General features: G+C 36.2%; 2 protein-coding genes and 1 long non-coding RNA gene across 3 annotated transcripts; 1 reads left to right on the top strand and 2 right to left on the bottom strand.

Moving 5' to 3' along the window:
* Positions 1 to 494: 494 nt before the first annotated feature.
* Positions 495 to 5,000, bottom strand: LOC117637922 (F-box protein SKIP14). The gene is made up of 2 exons (XM_034372979.1): positions 3,304 to 5,000; positions 495 to 2,158 (listed from the first exon to the last, which is right to left on the bottom strand). Exons 1-2 carry the CDS (start codon positions 4,231 to 4,233, stop codon positions 1,607 to 1,609), a joined length of 1,482 nt encoding a protein of 493 aa, XP_034228870.1. The 5' UTR covers positions 4,234 to 5,000; the 3' UTR covers positions 495 to 1,606.
* A 1,600-nt stretch (positions 5,001 to 6,600) lies between these two features.
* LOC117612215 (signal recognition particle subunit SRP72-like) lies at positions 6,601 to 10,962 on the bottom strand. The gene is made up of 6 exons (XM_034340980.1): positions 10,572 to 10,962; positions 10,347 to 10,483; positions 8,995 to 9,347; positions 8,320 to 8,416; positions 7,958 to 8,239; positions 6,601 to 7,837 (listed from the first exon to the last, which is right to left on the bottom strand). Exons 1-6 carry the CDS (start codon positions 10,708 to 10,710, stop codon positions 6,839 to 6,841), a joined length of 2,007 nt encoding a protein of 668 aa, XP_034196871.1. The 5' UTR covers positions 10,711 to 10,962; the 3' UTR covers positions 6,601 to 6,838.
* Positions 10,963 to 11,330: 368 nt separating this feature from the next.
* On the top strand, positions 11,331 to 16,661 carry LOC117615807. The gene is made up of 3 exons (XR_004584063.1): positions 11,331 to 11,607; positions 16,243 to 16,307; positions 16,453 to 16,661. It is a non-coding gene; the product is annotated as an uncharacterized LOC117615807 (long non-coding RNA).
* Positions 16,662 to 18,945: the final 2,284 nt, after the last annotated feature.

Genomic DNA, 18,945 nt, shown 5'->3' with positions numbered 1-18,945 from the left:
CCATAAATTCTGATTACCTCCATTTTGGGGAATTGTGCTTCTTTTATAAACCTTGGGAGGTGTGTAAGTTGTGTAGATTTTCGATGTGGGACTGTAGACATCGATTGTGGGCCTGCCACGTATCCGGAGAAAAGGGGTTGCCCTAATCGATGAATCGATAGGCAGGGTGCCGAAGACATACCATGGTCAGGCCCAATCTTGTCCACGTGTCTGGTCCTTATTGGCTGTTCATTTTGGTATAAACAGAGTGAAAAAAACCCTTTCAATAAAAATGACTGCCCATCAAGTCAGGACTTAGGACAGACAAACATGCACCATCCACTTCAAAGTCGAACAAAGTCACAAAACATACTCATCTGCCATGCTTTGCAGAATAAAGTCGAGGAATGAAGTCTTAAATATTAGATCAACAATGCCACAATACAAATATTAGATCAACAATGCAAGGAGCTTGTGGTCTGATTGAATAAGTTTTAAATGTGTGACTGCACGCATGCTCAAAAAGTTTATGCAATAGCTTTGTCCACTCGAAATTAAAAGCACAAACTGCTTATCAAGTACATTTTACAACATTCAGATGCATCAAAAGAAGCATACATAACTTGTGCTCAATGCACAGAGTTTTAACTGCCAGTAACCATAACTGAAACCAACAAAACCCTCCTCGAAAGAAATAACATGGTACAATTCCCATTTGAAAATAATACAATTCCCATTTGAAATCAAACTAAGTGTTTCCGTTGAAGGAAACATTCATAGCTACATCCATGGCACTAAGCATGAACGAAGCCAGGAAATGACATTAAAAATGACACTGGAAAAATATCAGAGTATATAAGCCAGGTAGAAGAGGAGCGGTCCTCTGCATGGGGCTTTAACCCAAATAGCGAGTCACAGATGACACTGCCACTAGAACAGCAATCTTCATAAACCGCTGCACAGCTGGAACACTGATCGATAGACATAATTCATCACATGACTGGAACAATCAACACAACACCGCTTCAAGGCAGCAAATGAGTGCTTCCACAGGCCAGCAAAGAGTTTATGGAGAACGATGGCAAGTGCATAGTACAACAAATAAGTCACCTTTCCACTTTGCTCTTTACAATTAGTTACTCCTACTGTTGAATGTGCTGGTAGGCTACCTCACATCTGAGTCAGATGCCAACAAACTTCACAGCCTAATATTCACAGGCGAATCACCCAACAAACTCATAAAACTTTTATTCGTGCCAGAGCCAACAAAAAGAATCACCATTAACAAAACTTCATGCCCCGGATGATGGATGCAGAACTTTGCTTATAATGATCCTTCATCCCTCAAATTTCCATCTCCTTTGTTTTTATTTTTTACAATATTTTTTTTTCTATTCATCTTGAAGCAATAGCAGTGGGCTCAGAGCTTCAGATGAGATACAAACAACCAAAGTTGAAGTCAACCAATAGGGCTAGACCCAACAAAGTCACTTGACCAAGCGATACGAGGTAAAGGAACCATAATCTTAAAGTTTGTCATGATTTTTCTTGGTCAGATGCCCTAGTTACCACTTGCAATTTTCTCGTCCATAACATGAAACCAACAGATTTACAAAACCAACAGTATCTAGCCATGTTGACCAAAGCCATAATTCTGTTCATGGAGAATGACAGACTTGGATGGACCATACTTTCTATCCTGCCTCTCTTGAGACTTATGCCTCTTCCCACAATCTGAGCAAAGCTTTTCCAGACAAAATGTTTCCTCATACTCATCATCAGTAATGCACCGACCACACTGAACACACCTCCCTATGCAAAGTGTGCAAGCCCTGCATACCTGAGTTGGATGTCTTTTCCCTGGACAAACCTCAGCAGGGCAATCATAAACCAGCCTCAGGTTCTGACATCTAGGGCACATTTCAATATCAATGTCGCTATCATCATCATTGGGCAGATAAAAGTTCCCTCTGTGATAAAAATGCAGCTTTCGGGGATTCTGCTTCATTTGGCTATCAGTGCCCAACAAAAATTTCAGCTCTTCAAAATGCTGCTGTGTCACACCATAGAGTCCACCAATTCGTAAATGCTTCAGATCTTGTGCACCCTTAGACTTGAAAGCCTTTAAGTTATTCACGATGCCCTCAATACTGAGTTTAGTACACCCAGGCACACTCAACTGCATAAATGAAGGAAATGCTTAGGAAGGTCATTCAATTAACAAAACCATTACGTAGAACTAGAAGAAAGTACTCCATTCTCATAAAGAATGATAGAGTGAATTGAGCAGAAAAAAAGAGGTTCTGGATTTAGGCATAAGGAAACCTGAGCTACCAAAAAAATTCAGTGCCAGAATGGCTAATGGGGTTTCAAACCGTAAGGAGCAAGATACAGAAAAAGAATGGGAGAGAAAATAGAGAATAAAACACAACCCAAAACAGTCGTCAGAGCATTAGGATAGTACGCTACTTCTTGGTTTGTTCCATTGAATAACTGCTAAGCCAAACGCAAATTAGCAACAAGATCTTAGTTTGGTATATCTTCCATGTATGTCTTGTAACAACTCCATTTAATCTAGTCATGAACAGATGACTCAAAACATTAACAAATGAGATTTGACCTTCAAATTTGGTCATGAACAGATTACTCAAAAGTCAAAACATTAAAAAATGAGATTAAACCTTCAAATCCAGAATAGGGAAGGGGAAAAAGTAAACTCGGCTAGGGATTTATTCGATTTAGTTTACTTCAAGCTTACTATCATATTGGGGTTAAGATATGACACTGTCAACAAGAAATGAGTGGATCTCTATTCCTAACTGTACATTCATGTAGAGGTAGAATGCAGGCACATTTGCTTGAAAATATAACTAACCATTGGTTAAAAAGTGTATCACATCCATTGGTAAAAGAAAAACTTGCAGGCAAAAGATACCACGACCTATCATCTGAACAACTTGCGAGAGCAATTACTCTAAATTAAGTATTACGCATAGCAAAAACTACGATTCCAACTTCATCAACGCAAAGAACAGAGGATAACCACCTCTAGGGGGACTAAGCTGCATTTTATAGATAAAAGAAAATATAAAATATCTCAGCAACAAACTGTAAACAGAAAGTCACTTTGAGCACAAAGACCATGAAGTCTAAGGTAGAACATTAATAACAAAAAAATGATTTCTTTTAGAGAAATGTGGTCTGGAAAAATATACTTCCTATAAAGAGACAATAATTAATAAAACACTGACAACAGTTAAGGTAAAACGGACCAAACATTTAGGAGTCAGTCCATAAGCCATCAATGATAAAAGTCATACTAACCTTGGCTAGCCTAGGATTACTTTCAAGCACACGCTTCAGACCATCATCAGTGATCTTAGAGCACTCCACCAGGCTCAAGCACTGCAGACTTCCTTGAGCCCTGTTCGTTAACTGCAAAAGAATATCATCGGTAATCTTCTCATTCAATGGTTGATCTATGTGAATACTTCTCCACAAAAGGGGGTCACCGCGAACAGTAGAACGGAGAGACCTGCAAACTTTTTCTACAGCAAAGAGATCCCGTACACCCAGATAACCAAGGGCAAACATCAAAGCACAAGGAGGAGTTCCTCTATCTCCATCTTGATCAGTTAAAATCCCATTTCCATCCTGAAACTCTACATTTTTCTGATTGGAAAACCCACAACTTTCATTGCCAAAATTCAAAATGTCAGCCACCACACAAGCTGATCCGAAACCACCATGGCAGGAGGCATCACCAACGCCCTTCTCTTTTGAACACCCAGCAAATCCATTTGCTACATTAGACTTGTGATCAACCCCAATATTCCCAGGGAACGCGTGGAACCTCATAGCATTATTCCAAAAAAAATTCAATCCTGCAAAAAGTTCATAATTACCATTACTTGTCCCCACATGGTGCCTTCCGTAACCACCATAGTCCACTTCCAAATCCTCAAGCCAGCCCGATATCGCCGTAAACGTGGTACTCATATCCATGCCGAAAGGGTCCGAAGGCAAAAGATCGAGAATGTCATTTGAAACTGGGTCCTGTAAGCCGCCCCTATCACATCTATCAAAGAAATCTTCCACTTGCCTGTTCGAATGCCATGGCCTACCGAAACCATCTCCATTCCTTTCTGGCATACCCTCCACGAGGTACCCATTGGCAATCCTCATTGGTGAAACCAAATTGTCCTCAGACAGATGTCCGGGAAAGATTGGTCGATAGGAAAAATTCAAGGCCATTGAATATACACCACAACCCAATTTCTCGACTATACACAAACCCTAGATATCCTAAACACTTTTTCTCTCTCTTTTTTTTTTTTTTTTTTGTTGGTTTTCTCTGGAAAGAAACAAGGGGAAGATCTAACAAGCAAACCCTCAATTTCTGATGGCAAACTAAAACGACGCCCAAAAATTTCACGGAGTTTCTTGAGAAGAACCTAAAAGCAGCTAGAAGGAAACGAAAATGAAAACAAAGGTACCGAAATTTATCTACAGGATACGAATCAAAGAATTTACTCTTTTTTAAAATTTTTTTACTCAACTAACCTAGGGTTTATACGAAACAAGGAAAACAAATATTGAATATAGAACAGATCAAAGTAGCAATATTTTAACAGAATGAAAGCAGAATTTAATAATACGAGGGATAATCAAATGAATAAAAAACGAATCGAAACAATTACCACAACCCTAATTTGCACATACGAACGCAATCGACAAAGCCAAGCCTCTTGGTACGGAACCCTCACAGAAGAAGAAGAAAAAGATAAAAACTTTTTGTTCGATTCGACGGAAACTCTAGTGTTTAAGAGATTTTGGTCTTTTCCTGAGGTGGGAATCGATCCGAATAGAGGACGAGCGCTTGTCGATCGAGTTCAGGGAGAGAGACACAGAGAGAAAGGGAGAGAGAGAGAGAGAGAGAGAGAGAGAGGACGAGAGGGAGACGAGGACGAGAAACGCCGAGAAAATTGAATAAAACTAAAGAAATAGTAAAAGCCCGAGAAAAATATTGAAAAAAGAGAGATAAAGTGAAGGGTAACGGTGAATTGTCCAATTTAGGACAGAGGGACGTGGGGAGAAGGACACGTGTCGGTTATGGCGGGAGAATAAATTCTTGTTGTTTCGCTCTGATTCTGAAGAGCACAAGCCACAAGAGCCTTCCCTCGCCCATTTCAAGTCTCTCCCCCCTAACCTTTAAATTAACTTTTAACTAAATTAATCACTCACTTTTTTTTATTTTTTATTTATTTCTAACACAAACGATATTGTGATATTCTAACACGGGACTGTGGTTAGGGCCGGAACTAAATTGATACATATGGGAGGGCCAATTGGCATAATTTTCCAACCATTTGTGAATTGTTACATATTATATATTTTCTTTCAGACAAACGATTGGCGGGATAGAAAATCAAACCTAGAAAACTTTGCCTCTTCAAGTCAAAAAATAATATTCTTAGTCACATGAGCTAAAAACTATTGTTTCTTAATCTATTCTTTTGTTTTGTAGGATTTAGATTTGAACTTGGACTTGTATTTGTGGCCGTCTGATCTCGATCGTGTGGAGGGTAAATGGGTCATTGTGGATTTACGGTTTGGTGGGTGAGTGTGAGTTGGAGAGGGAAGATAGAGGAGGTTGTGTATGTTTGGGAATGCGTTGGTAGAGTTGTGTTTGGGTCTTTGTGTCCAAGCGGTCAGGGTTTGGTGACGTGTGACCGGGACCCACTTTTACGCGTGGTAGATTTGATTAGGCTTCGTTGGCTTCAGGATAATCCGAATTCGACTTCTTTCACAAGTTTTTTCTTCTTCGTTTTGTCCCCTTGATCATATAAAACCCCTTTCGCAAGTCCTTTTCTCTTCTGGGTCATAAATAACCCCTTCCGCAAGGTTTTTTGCTTCTTCTTTTTTCATAACCCCCTTTCAGAAGTTTTTTTTTCTTCTTTTGAGCAAATCCCTTCCAGAAGTTAGGACCTTTAAAAAAAAAAAACCATTTTCTCCTTTAATTAATTTATTTGTTTCTTTATTTATTCCTGAGGTATTTTTTTAATGAATTCGGATCCGTTGCTCTCATAGGTGGGGTTTGAAAATAGAGTACACGCTTAATAACTTAGTTGTATATAGTCTAACCAGATATAACTAAACTACGTTGGGTTTTGTATAATTAAGAGGAGAATCTTTATGTGAAATGTGGTATACAATGTGATACGTGCATTATTTACTCAAATCAACGTGTTCTAGGAGGTTTTGAGCCAAGATCAAAGGGACTGTACAGATATTATTTTTTTTGTTGATTGGTCATTATGATTGATCTTCACTTAAAAGAGCAAAAATTAAAGCATATAAATAAATATAGAATATTTTATTCTCAAGCAAACAGAACACAGTGCATGAAGCCCAAGTGCCAAGAATTCTTCATAACTTGGTGGAGTTCTCAAAGAAGATGCTCCTCCTCTCCACGCATCTCTCAAGGAAATCCATAGATACAAGGCATCTCACATTTTATGCCAATAAACAAGTCCATTCTCCGTTGAAGCACCAAAAATGCTTGTGTCATTTCTGGTACATTTACACTGCATATAACGCATGAGAGAGAGAGAGAGAGAGTTGGAATAAACAAGAGAAATTATCAATAGAACAGCTGAATTTCAGAGTCAAAGTCTGAAACAATTTCGCTATCAAACTATTTCGTTTTTTATTGTCATGAATCAGAAGTAAGCAGCAAAAAGGCCGAACATTAACTACCAAATCTCAGTTTAGTCACTAGGGAACCAAAATTAAATAATAATCTAAAATTCTGCAACATTTAAAAAGAGAAACCAACCAAAAAATTGGATCCTTTAAGCTAGTTCCTAGACTTTTTTCTCGACTTAGATGAAGAAGGCTTGGATGGCTCTGCAACTGCATTCTGAGAGGCTCCTTTGGAGGTAGTTGTTTGGTTTGATTTTGAATTTGAAGTGTTGGATGTGGCACCAGCTTCATGTTTATCTCTAGCTACGGAACCCTGAGAGCCTCTTACCTGAGCCGCTCTCTTATCCTTTCTCTTAGGCCTGTAGCTTGACCTTTCTCTCTTGGGGAGCCACCTTTCTGGATCTGGTGGTGGCCCTGGGTTTGCAGGGTCAAACCCTTTAGGATACTTTGGCTTTCTCTTTCTCTTTTTCTTTGACTTGGCCTTACTCTTCCCCTCTTCATATGTCTCAGTGATCCTAACATGAGAAATTCCCTCATCATGTTTAGCCCCAGATGTCTTCTCCAAACTATTCACATCGACAGCCTTCAAACCTGGTAAAGGTTTCAGCTTCTTTTCATAAGCTTCTGCTTTCTTAACATCCACACGAGCAACTGTAGTTACAAGCCCAACCAATGCTTCCACACTTCCATGGCTTTTCACAAGCTCCTCATATAGACGGGCAGCATCCTCTTCTCGGCCATGCCTGAGCTTGAAGGAAGCAGCCTCTTGCATTAAAACAGTAAGTTTGTTGTCCTCAGTCATGGCATTTGACCACCAGTTGATTGCAGCATCAAGCACGGCAGCTGCACCATCAATGTCGCCGGCACGCTCTTTAAGAGACACAAGAGTAGCAACAGTTGCAGGCATGTGCTGGATATCAGGTATCTTAGCAAGGGACTCAGCTGCAATATGAGGATGGCCAGCAGCAGCTGCAACCTGTGCCCTCGCCAGGAGAACAACCTTGGACTTGTCAGGAAACTTCTCTGAAAACTGCCCTAAAATGTCTTCAGCTTTCCCAGCCTTGTTTTCTCTTACAAAAACTGCAGCCTGAAGTAATGCAGGCGTCACACTGTCAGGAAACATGTCTGGCAGTGCAGCAACAAGTTCTCGAGCCTGGAAATTTTCAGCAATAAATAGATGTCAGCAAGGGGAGCTGGGGCACCCACAACGGCTTACTTTTGTTATATATTCACTGTATAGTACTTGAAAATCATAAAGAGCTAACAGAAAGACCTGATCCATTTTATTTGCATGGAGAAGTAAAAGGACCCGATTCACATATATTGATTCTCTTTGTTTTGAAAAAAGCTTCAAGTCTACTCCAGGAGCAAGGTGGAAGTTTTGTTTGTCTTTTTCTCTTAGTCGATCAAATTTCCTTAGGCCATCAGAAACATCTCTTGGACCTCTCAAAGCAATGAGGTTGTTGACTGCCACAGCAAGTGATAACTCATCTGCCAGATCTTGTTTAATAACGTCCGTGTAAGCTTCAATGGCCTCTTGTTTGTGCCCAAGAAGCTGTTGGAAGAAGCTAATTTGCATTAATGGCTATTGAATTTTCAACTTTGCAACAAGTACAGAAATGAGTACAAAATTACCTGCTGAACATAAGCCAACTGGACAGATATCGGCGCCAGTTCATTTTCTATTTCGTCTTCAGGGAAGTTATCGGAGACCATTGTTTCCTGGCCAATTCTGAGAAACCAAGTGCATTACTTCCACCAGTTCATTCTCATTTTAACACAATAGTTTTTTTAGCAGAATAGGTGAGATGGCATAAATACAAATAAAGGGTGCTTGGTAATAAACTGATTTGTGGTTTTAAGGACATCATTAAAGGGTGATGTCAAACTAACATACAAAAATAATTGATGAGGAAGGGCATAATCAACATTTGAACATAAATTAAGTCTTTATAAAGGGCTTAGTGGAGAAAAAACATGATCCACACAGCAAACCTTAAGCAGTTGTGACGCTAGGTTGAGTTGAGAGGATAAGTCTGTATGCCTTAATGCTGTCTAGTAAATCCATTGGGCTAAATTTTTCATTAAGAGATAGTCTTTATAAAAAAAAAATAATAATAAAAGTCAAATAAATGAAAAAAAAAATGATGCCCACCCAAAAGTTTAAAATGTTACAATAAAAATTAAAGAGTGAGAAATAATACTAATAAACATAATACAAAGCCGTTACTTCCTGAAAATATCTCCTCAGTAAGTAGAATATGACTTGATTTGTATCATCAATTTCAATAAACAAAAATGGCATTTTACCTTCTGGCTACAAGCAGGAGCTGTTCAGCATCTGTGTACTTATTCAGTTCAATGAGAGAACAGGCAGTGTTGTATGCTAGCTCAAAGCTGTTATTTGCTTTAACCCCAAGTTTGTCCATCATGCGTTTCACTTCAGAAGCCCTCCCAGCTGCAACCAAACCAGCTACAGAATTTACCTCTACAGACTCAATCTTGGGCTTCGGAAGGTTCTGATATATATCAATGCAAGCATCCATCTTGTTTAAGCGAAATAATATCTGGGATTCTAATAACATGGTTGCAGAACTTCTCTCTTGGCTTTTCAAGGACTGAAGAGCTTCATCTAACTTGTTTTGTCTGTATAAGCAGTACGCCTATTTAGGAATAGAAAAAGTAGAAAAGAACATTAATGAGAGACATCATGTATGTATTTACAGTATTATACACAAGTAACATGCAACCAGGACCATTGGATAAATTCGATAATGGAAATCCTTCAGATAAGTGGGATGCATCATGTAACATTGTTTTTATCAGAATAACCACTTATTGAGTAAGAGAGCAGGCATTTAATAATGTGCAAACAGAAGAAGAAGAAGAAAAATAGACAAACATGCTAATTGGTTTTCAACTTTGAATAAATTCCTTTTAGTAAAAACAATTGCAAATCATGCATCACAAGAAAGCACAAACCTAAGAACAGAAACACTCATACTTAATTTCTGGGAAATATTCAATCTCCCGACTGTCCCAGCAATAAAAAAAACACAGAACCTGCAACCGTCTGAAGAGGACTTCTATGTTTATTCAACTCAACTGAACAAAGCACCAACCCACATCTTGTAAGCATACATAACCTGCCATTATTTTACTTTATTTCCTAAACATTTCAGCACACGAGAATGTCTTTAGAAAGTTAGAATTGTGATAATTTTGTTGAGCATGCATAACCTGCCGTTATTTTACTTTATTTCCTAAACATTTCGGCACACGATAATGTCTTTAGAAAGTTAGAATTGTGATAATTTTGTTGAGCATACATAACTGGCCGTTATTTTACTTTATTTCCTAAACATTTCGGACCAAGGTACAAGTATTCATCATGCAAACAAAATAGAATTGCAGCTCAACAAAATAATCACAATTCTAACTTTCTAAAGACATTCTCGTGTGAAATCTGAACCAGACCTCGATTAATATTCTCATGCACATTCACACAACTGCACCCCTGAAAATTTTTATCATATCAGTACGATAATTGTCCGAATAATACAATGCAGCGAAAGTGTCTCAATAATAAACCAACATTTACACACACAAATATGCATAAAGATATACAGCTAACTGCTACGGAGTGGTTGAGGTTACTAAACCTCGAAGAATCTGAAATCCGCAGGAGGACTCTTAGAAGATCGAATTGTGGAAAGGGCGCCATCAACGTCATCGGCCTTGACCAAGGCCACGACCTTGCACCGAATCGCGTCCTCATCGCCACGGGAAATTGAGAGAACTGCAATTCATTTCGAAAATCAAAATTACGTAATGTAATGAAAAATGAAATTTCAAAATTCGGGGGAAAAATACGAAATTAAATTAACCTTGATCTGCAACTCTGACGGCTTCTTCGAATTCAGATCGCTCGATGTGCCTATTAAGAGAGGCGAAAAGATCTTCGAGTGAAGGCGGAGGCGGCTGCGGCGCGGGGGCCTTCTGCTTGTCTCTGGCTCTCGGAGGCATGGATTTTCTCGCTGGCCAAACAGAAGAGGGAAAGGTGTGCGGATGTGAAGAGAGGTTTCGGCTGAGTTTTGGTTTCGACTACACTCGACTGCTCTTTGCAGGTGAGGTTCCCAGCGGGTCGGGTATGGCCCAATTAAACTAACCCTTTCCAGATGAGGAAGGGAGAGTCAGCCTTTAGGCCCAATTTGAGGCGACTGTCTGCGAACAACACGGCCCGTGTAAGAGTTCATTTTTTAAATGGAAAAACTACATGAACTTGGACCAAAATAGAAGCCGATCTTTTACGGAATCACACTGATGTTGTCTTCCACTTACAATGATTTAATATGAAATTTTGACGAATTTATAAATTGTTATATAACTAAGGAAATTTGTAGAGAGAAATAATGAGTACCAGAAGACAATAGAAATTCTATATGTACTCAAACCCAACCTAACTGATCACTGTTGTTAAATACAGTGAATTTACAAAAATACCTTTATTTTTAACTGTTCAACCACCTTCTTCTCTTTTCTTGCACAGAAAATTACGATTTTACTCTTGGCTGATTGTTTTGTGTTTTCCCTATTTTGCCCCCTTTTTCCTTCGAATCTAACTATGCGGCTGTTTCTTCTTCAGAGGCATCTGGTTTGATTTCAACTAGCTGGTTCGACAGCTTCAAGGGTAAAGATGGGAGAGCTGGGTTGGTTCTTCGATGTCTACATCTGGAGGCTTTGACTTTTTTACAGAGCCATCTGCCCAGACCATCAGTTTTGGTTTTCATTGTTCACCGACTCCTTGCCTTCTTCATTTTCGATTTGAAGATCAATCTCCATCTAAACTCATCTCCGTCTGCTACTCGCCTGGCCTTAGCCTCTGATCTTTCATCCGTGTTTTCTTAATCCCCTGCTTCTGTGGTTAGTTCTTTTATCTTAACCTCTATTGAATTTGATTTTCATTCATTGTCTTTTTCCTTTTTTATTATTGGGGGTTTTGTCAATCTATGAGTTAATAATCATGTTATTTGGGTTTATCAATTATATTGTTTGATAATTTTTATTTTTATTTTTAAAAAAAAGAGCTTTCTAACCCTAAACCCTCTAATATCTGAGTATGTTGTTGAATCTTTTGGGTGTTTTGCCGAGGTTAATTTTAGGGTAGAGCAATAAATTGAAACATCTGAGCATGTTGTTGAATGTTTTGAATGTTTTGAGTTATTGAGCTTTGTTAATTGTTGTTAGAATATAGATTCGAACCCCTGTGTTTTTGTGAATACAGGCAAATATAAAATAAGTTTAATGACGTTGATGACTGATGGAGAGAGAAACATAGAGGAGAATAGTATCTGTATAGAGTTCTTTTTTCCATTGAAATTATGATTTGGATATGTGGTAGGATTGATTTTTGATTCAATTGATGAACTGAGTATGTGTTATATTAAAATTTTCACTATGGTTATGAACCAAACATCTTCAAGCTTTAGTAATTTTTTTTAAAGAAAATTTATGAACTTCACATGTTATTTTTTTTTGTTAACCAAACTTTTGTAATGTGCATTGTCTTTAATTCTTATATACTATCATGGCTGAATGTTGAGAATAGTATCTGTATAGAGTTCTTTTTTTCATTGAAATTATGATTTGGATATGTGGTAGGATTGTTTTTTTTTTATTGAATTGATGAAATGAGTATGTGTTATATTAAAATTTTCACTATGGTTATGAACCAGACATCTTCAAGCTTTAGTAATTTTTTTAAAAGAAAATTTATGAACTTCGCATGTTATTTTTTTTTTTGTTAACCAAACTTCTGTAATGTGCACTGTCTTTAATTCTTATATACTATCATGGCTGAATGTTAAATGATTTACTCTGTTTCATACATTGGGATTGCCAGTTTTATCATATAGTTGTGACATGTCAAATGTAAGTTTATCAGTTTCTAATTTCTAAAGGCAGAAGTTATGTTGCATGGTAAATTTGTAGTTCAACTATTTCATTTCTGTTTTTGAGATTTTGGAAGTCATTGTTTAGACTGTTGTTTATGAAAAGTTTGATAATTTGCAGCATTAGTGATTACAGACAATTAAAGCACCGTGATTATCATTTATAGTTTTGTCTTTGGTTTTTCCTTTTGTATTTTGTAAAAATTTATTTTAGTTAGAAATCTTGATTTCCATTTTAAAAGTTTTGTTATAGAAAATACAAAATCAAAAACCCATTTGAGCCTTTCCAGATGCCGCCATTCTTGGTGTGCCCAAATGGTATACTCTTGAACTTATTGGAATGGTTGTGGTCAGGGCATGCATTCTTCTGTTGGATCGGTTCACTGTGGACCTGATTTTGTAGAGGGCAAAATGTGTACTGTTGACTATTAAATAATGAGTCTAATTTGAGTTATTTAATGAGTGGAGTCCAATGTTTTCTTGATTCATTAATAAAAGCCAAAATAAGAAGCAAAGATATTTAATGAGTGGAGTCAAATGTTCTTAACGTTGATTGGATTTTGCTAAAATATGAAAATTATGAGAGAATATTTGTTTGTGGGAATTTTTTGTGTATTCTTCTCCTTGTAGGAGGTCATATTTATAATACAACGAAACATGAATGAGCAAGTAAATAATAAATTTCTAAATCTATTTGCAGTAGGAAATCAGGAATTAAAGTAAATCAATTACAATTATAATAGGAATTCTTGGTGTGTAAGGAAAGTAAGTCAATATCCACAAGTCACGCCAACACTCCCCCTCACGTTGGTGCATAGATGTCGCCAATGCCCAACTGATCTAGTGAATTGTGGAATGCTTTATTGGAAATCGTCTTTGTCAAAATATCCGCCAATTGATCCTCGGATTTCACAAAATGCGCAATCTGGTTAATGTGTCGGGGTCGTTAGTCGAGAAGTCATAATCTGTGCAGCAGAAGATGCATAGGATACAGGTTGAGTAAGAATTGGGATCGGAATCTGAGCCTGAGTCGAGGCCGGAGTCGGAGTCGAAATCAGGATCAGGGTCTGAATCATAGACAAATTCGGGGTCGGGGTCGTCTTCGGATCGGGGTGGGGGTCGTCTTCGGAGTCGGGGTCGGGGTCGGAGTCGTCTTCGGAGTCGGGGTCGGGGTCGGGGTCGTGGTCGTCTTCGAAGTCGAGGTCGGGGTCGTCTTTGGAGTCGGGGTCGGGTTCGGGGTCAAAGTCTGCATCTGTAGGAGCGGAGCCATCTGGGCACTCAACTCAACGATGGTTGGTGGAGAATGAGAGAATGAGTCGGTGGTGCTACCTCCATGAGGGTTGAAAAAATCATCAACCCCCATAACACTAAATAAAATAATATCTATTACAATAGGACAAAATATAATTGGTAAGTAACCAAAATTCTTATGAAATAAGGACTCGCCAACACTCCCCCTCAAGTTGGGCAAAGATATTTCGCAGGCCCAACTTGACAAGCGAGTCACAGGACACCATACTTGAGAAGCACCAATTGTATAGAAGATCTTTTAATCAACCACGAGTGAAACCAGTGACAAACTAAAACAAAGTTCACAGCGGAAACACAAGAGCAAACCCTAAAAAATAGGGCACATAGCAAAACACAGAAACCCTGTGAGCACGGCTGTAGATAAGACAGAACACAGAAACCCTGTGAGCACGGCAGTAGAGACAATGGCAACAATAAATTCTTCCATATAAACTTTAGCTAATTCACTCAGACACAACTTCTCTTCAATCCTCCTCTCCCCTTGAAAAGAAGGGGTCGTCGGAGTCAAGAAATAAGCAACATCTTCATGGAAATATGTCAAGGTAATTGGGATAGGTCAATAAACATATCCCTTTCACTCCCCCTCCCCCCCTCTCAAGGGGGGAGAAGAGCACTTAAATTTCAAGAAGAACACAAGCACAGGTCCCTAGATCGAACTAGGCTCTGATACCATGCTAAAATATGAAAACTATGAGAGAATATTTGTTTGTGGGAATTTTCTATGTATTCTTCTCCTTGTAGGAGGTCATATTTATAATACAACGAAACCTGAATGAGCAAGTAAATAATAAATTTCTAAATCTATTTGCAGTAGGAAATTAGGAATTAAAGTAAATCAATTACAATTGTAATAGGAATTCTTGGTGTGTAAGGAAAGTAAGTCAATATCCACAAGTCACGCCAACAGATTTTACCAAGATTCTCATAATATTCAAATAGGGATTGATTTGAGATTGGGAGTCTTGCACTCTAGGTGGTCCAAACCGCCAAGGAGATTGGTTCCTATGAAGTTAGGTCAAAGGCCAGTACATGAATAAGGTTCAAAGTCAATGCTCTATATAGTTGTTTACACATGGAATTAAGTTAATTGCTTGATAGAATAATAGATATTTGTGATTATGAAGTTATTTACACAAAACTAAATTCATGTTGGTGTTAAAAATATGAGTAGCATTTCAGATAGTGATGAAAATTTTGTTATCTCTTTAGTCTTCTCATCCTGTGATAACCTATACTTCTCTTTAATCTTCTCTTTAGTCTTCTCTTTAGTCTTAGTTGCACTAAATTCATGTTGGTATTAATAATAGCTAGAAATTCCTAGCATTGTTGTAAACAATCAGTTTAAGTGGAGGATTATTGTATGAAATTTGGTAAACAAATATCTAGAAATTAGCTTCATAGTTTCTTAGGTTCCATTTAATTTGGTATTTATTTTTGTGTGATATATTTCTCTTAGGGCATGTCAAATGATAAAGCTGCAAGTAAGCCATCTATTCCATGACATAATGCAATAGACTTATTCCAAAACACGAGTCTATTGTTTTGATTAAGTGTTTTAGTGTTCATATTGAAGTCATTTTTAAACTATATATCCCTATTTGATGATAATTCCTAATATTTTTAATTAGTTGAAATTTTTATGATGAGTTATTGGATGAATGTTGATGATTTTGTTTGTGGATAATGATTTATTGGATTGGATTAATATTGATGATTTTGTGTGTGGATAATGATTTGTTGGATTAGGTGACTATATATGATTATTTGATTTGTTAGAATTTAGGATTTATGATTTGTTGATTAAATTTTGTGATGGACTTCTTTTCCTCTCTTTGTTTGTGCATTTGTCTTAAGGCCAATTTGGCATTGCTGTGCTGTGAAAATAATCGCTGTCAGATTTGCTGTGAGAGAAATCAACTGTGAGAGAAAGTGGTTTGGGGTTTGGTAAAATTTTTATCAAAAGTGTTGTTGGTATTGATTTTACGTGTAATTAGAAAATGATTGCCGCATAATCATTAAACCCAACGCCTCTTCAAAACTGATTCCTGCATAATCAGAAAATGAAAGCACCTCATTAGCTGCTTTCCCTTATAGCTTTCTCTCACAGCAATTTTTAATAATAAATGATTTCTTACAATTTACCAAACGGGTTGGGCTTCTCAAAATTTTTAAAAAATCACTTATCACCCCAAATAAGTAATGCCAAACTGCACTTAATTAAATTTGTTTCTAAAAAAAATGATTTGTTGATTAATTGATATGATTGTTTGGTTTGATTGATTCATGTGTATGATAGAAAAGGTTAGGAGCTGCATTTGGAGCCTAATTTATTTAGCTTGCGAGCTTGATTTACTTCCCCAGGTTTTCATTCTCTTCCCTCTCCATCTCTGATTTTAATCTATTGGTTTGGAAAAGCTCATATTCAAGTAATTTTTAAACTCTAAATCCCTAATTGATAATAATGCAATATTTTTAGTTAGTTGAAATTTTTATAATGAGTTATTAGACGAATGTTGAAGCCTACAAGTTTTCGACATGGTTAAAGCCTACAAGTTTTGAGTCTAAGGCAAGAAGGAGAAGAAGGAAAAGATGGAGAGAAGAAAGATGAAGGAGGAGATGATGGTTAAACTGATGATGAAAAAGACAGGTGAAAAGGGAATAGGAAGAGAGCATGTGTTTTGTAGAAATGAATAGTGAGCAGAAGAATATATTCTCTTTCTTGCCCAAATTGATTTATTTGTTATTTTAATGAAAATTTAATTATTTGGATTGAAAACTATTAACGAAAATTGTTTTATTTTGAATAATATATTTTTATATTTTTATATTCCGTATTTTAATAAATTATCTATTAATTATATTGCTTTCATGGATTCAATCGTATTGAAAATAGTATTAAACAATTTTATTTAAATTAAGATATACATGTATATGTGTTAGGTGATTAAATTAATTTTTTACAACTTTTAATTTCAGTTTCAGTTCTTTTTGCAAATAATTAAAAATTTCTTCTTAAAGACCTAAACTCTAAACCTTAACAGTTGCTTTTGACAGACAAAACCAAATTTGTATTCTTCTTTTACATACTTTGTAGACCCATTTTTGTATTGCGTATAAAAGAAAAAGAGATTATTGCATATAAGAGAGAGAGAGAGAGAGAGAGAGAGAGAGAAGACCACAACATAAATATTCGTTAGAAGTTTGAAAATCTTTTATACAATTTGAAACAATTTATTCATTTACAAAAAATATAAAACAAATTTACTTTTTGGAAATCTTTATGGGCAAATGACTAATTCTTGATAACCATTTTTTTTTGGGGGGGGGGGGTTGTTTTCCTTTTAATCTTTTTTAAACAATTGTTAAAACAAAAGAGAATCTCACTTTTATTAATTATAATTTAAGATAATAACAAAAGATTCACAAGTGGGCTTTTTTTTTTCTTTATCTATATGTCATAATAAATTTTACTATATACTATCAAATATTAACATTTACTCAACATATATGAATTACACAATGATATACCTCTTTGTTAACAAATATTAGTTCTAGAATAATACACATTTAACATCAAGTTTGCATATATGCCTATAAAATCGTTTATTTTAGAGAAAACCCTTTTTCTTAATCTTCCACATTTTAATACATTTATTATTTGCTTATGTTAGTTTGTTATTACAAACGTCAATCATTTTTCTCATAGTTTTTCTAAACATAGATACTTTTATATATCTACAAAAACAATCATTCATTCTAATCTATATCATGTCTTTATATAATATTCCAATTTATCTTCTTTTTTTCTCAATGCTTATTTATTTAATTCATGCTATTCTCCTTTTTGTTCAAATACAAAACGAAAATCATTGTTATCAAACAATTATCCTAATTTTGTATTTTTCTTTATCGTTTTAACTTAATTCTGTTCTCCTACTTATGTATTTTAGGTTGTTGTTGTCATCCCCCTTTTGCATATGTGTTGCTACAAGTGCTTAATAATTCCTCTCATTACAAGTCAGTATTTTCTAACTTAAAAATAAAAAAACTGTGCATAACATTTATAACTAATTGATTAGCAAATATTATATCATTGAAGATTCGCATTTATATAATTCTATCATTATATTTCTATATTTATTTTGCATTCTTAGAATTTAAATGTTATTAATTATATCATTTGAAATATTACTTTGATATATATATATATATATATATTATTTTTTCTTTATAGACATCAACCTGATTTTAGGAAATTGAAATCTTCGTTCATGATGTCAAAGAGAACTAGAAATACCACGAGAAAATAAATCATGCAGGAACCTGAGAATCTCATCATTTCAAATGATATACAATTCCCAAATAAAAATGTTTATCATATTGATGATAAACATCCAAGTGAGAAAATTCCTATCACCATCCATCAAAACATTTCTCAAGCTGATAGCAAAAGACAAAAATGTGTTGGAAATACATCATCTATCAATGTGAATACAATTGAAACAACAACATATGAAATTGAATTTCATCATTAATGTAACAACCCGTTTCTTAAATAATATTTAATTATTAATTTATTAGAAGGAAAGACAATTTTGTCCATAAAATAGTTTATTGGAGAAAGTTGATTTTTTTTTACCGAAGAAGAATTTGAAAATTTCGCTTGTACCGTTGCGTAGAGCACTATGAAGTGAGTTCGTTGACACGTTGTGAGCTCGAATCGGGGTTATAAAGAAGGAAATACGATCAAAATACATTGAGGGGTAAAATCATAATTTTCGCAAGCTCGATTTTTAAATCTGATTCTTCTCCTCTCTCTCTCTCTCTCTCTCTCTCTTCCCCCTGCTATTTTTCTTCTCCTCCCTGCAACAGAACAACCAGCCATTGTTGGCTGGCAAGCTTGCTCATCCGGCCGCCATTTTCAGCACCACAAGCAGCAAAATTGTCCTCTTTCTTCCCTTTTTAAAGCCTCCTACAATTTCATATCAAAACCACCAAG

The sequence above is a fragment of the Prunus dulcis genome, chromosome 1, assembly GCF_902201215.1.
Source record: "Prunus dulcis chromosome 1, ALMONDv2, whole genome shotgun sequence".
Classification (NCBI taxonomy): domain Eukaryota; kingdom Viridiplantae; phylum Streptophyta; class Magnoliopsida; order Rosales; family Rosaceae; genus Prunus; species Prunus dulcis.
This window is presented reverse-complemented; position numbering and strand designations above follow the sequence as displayed.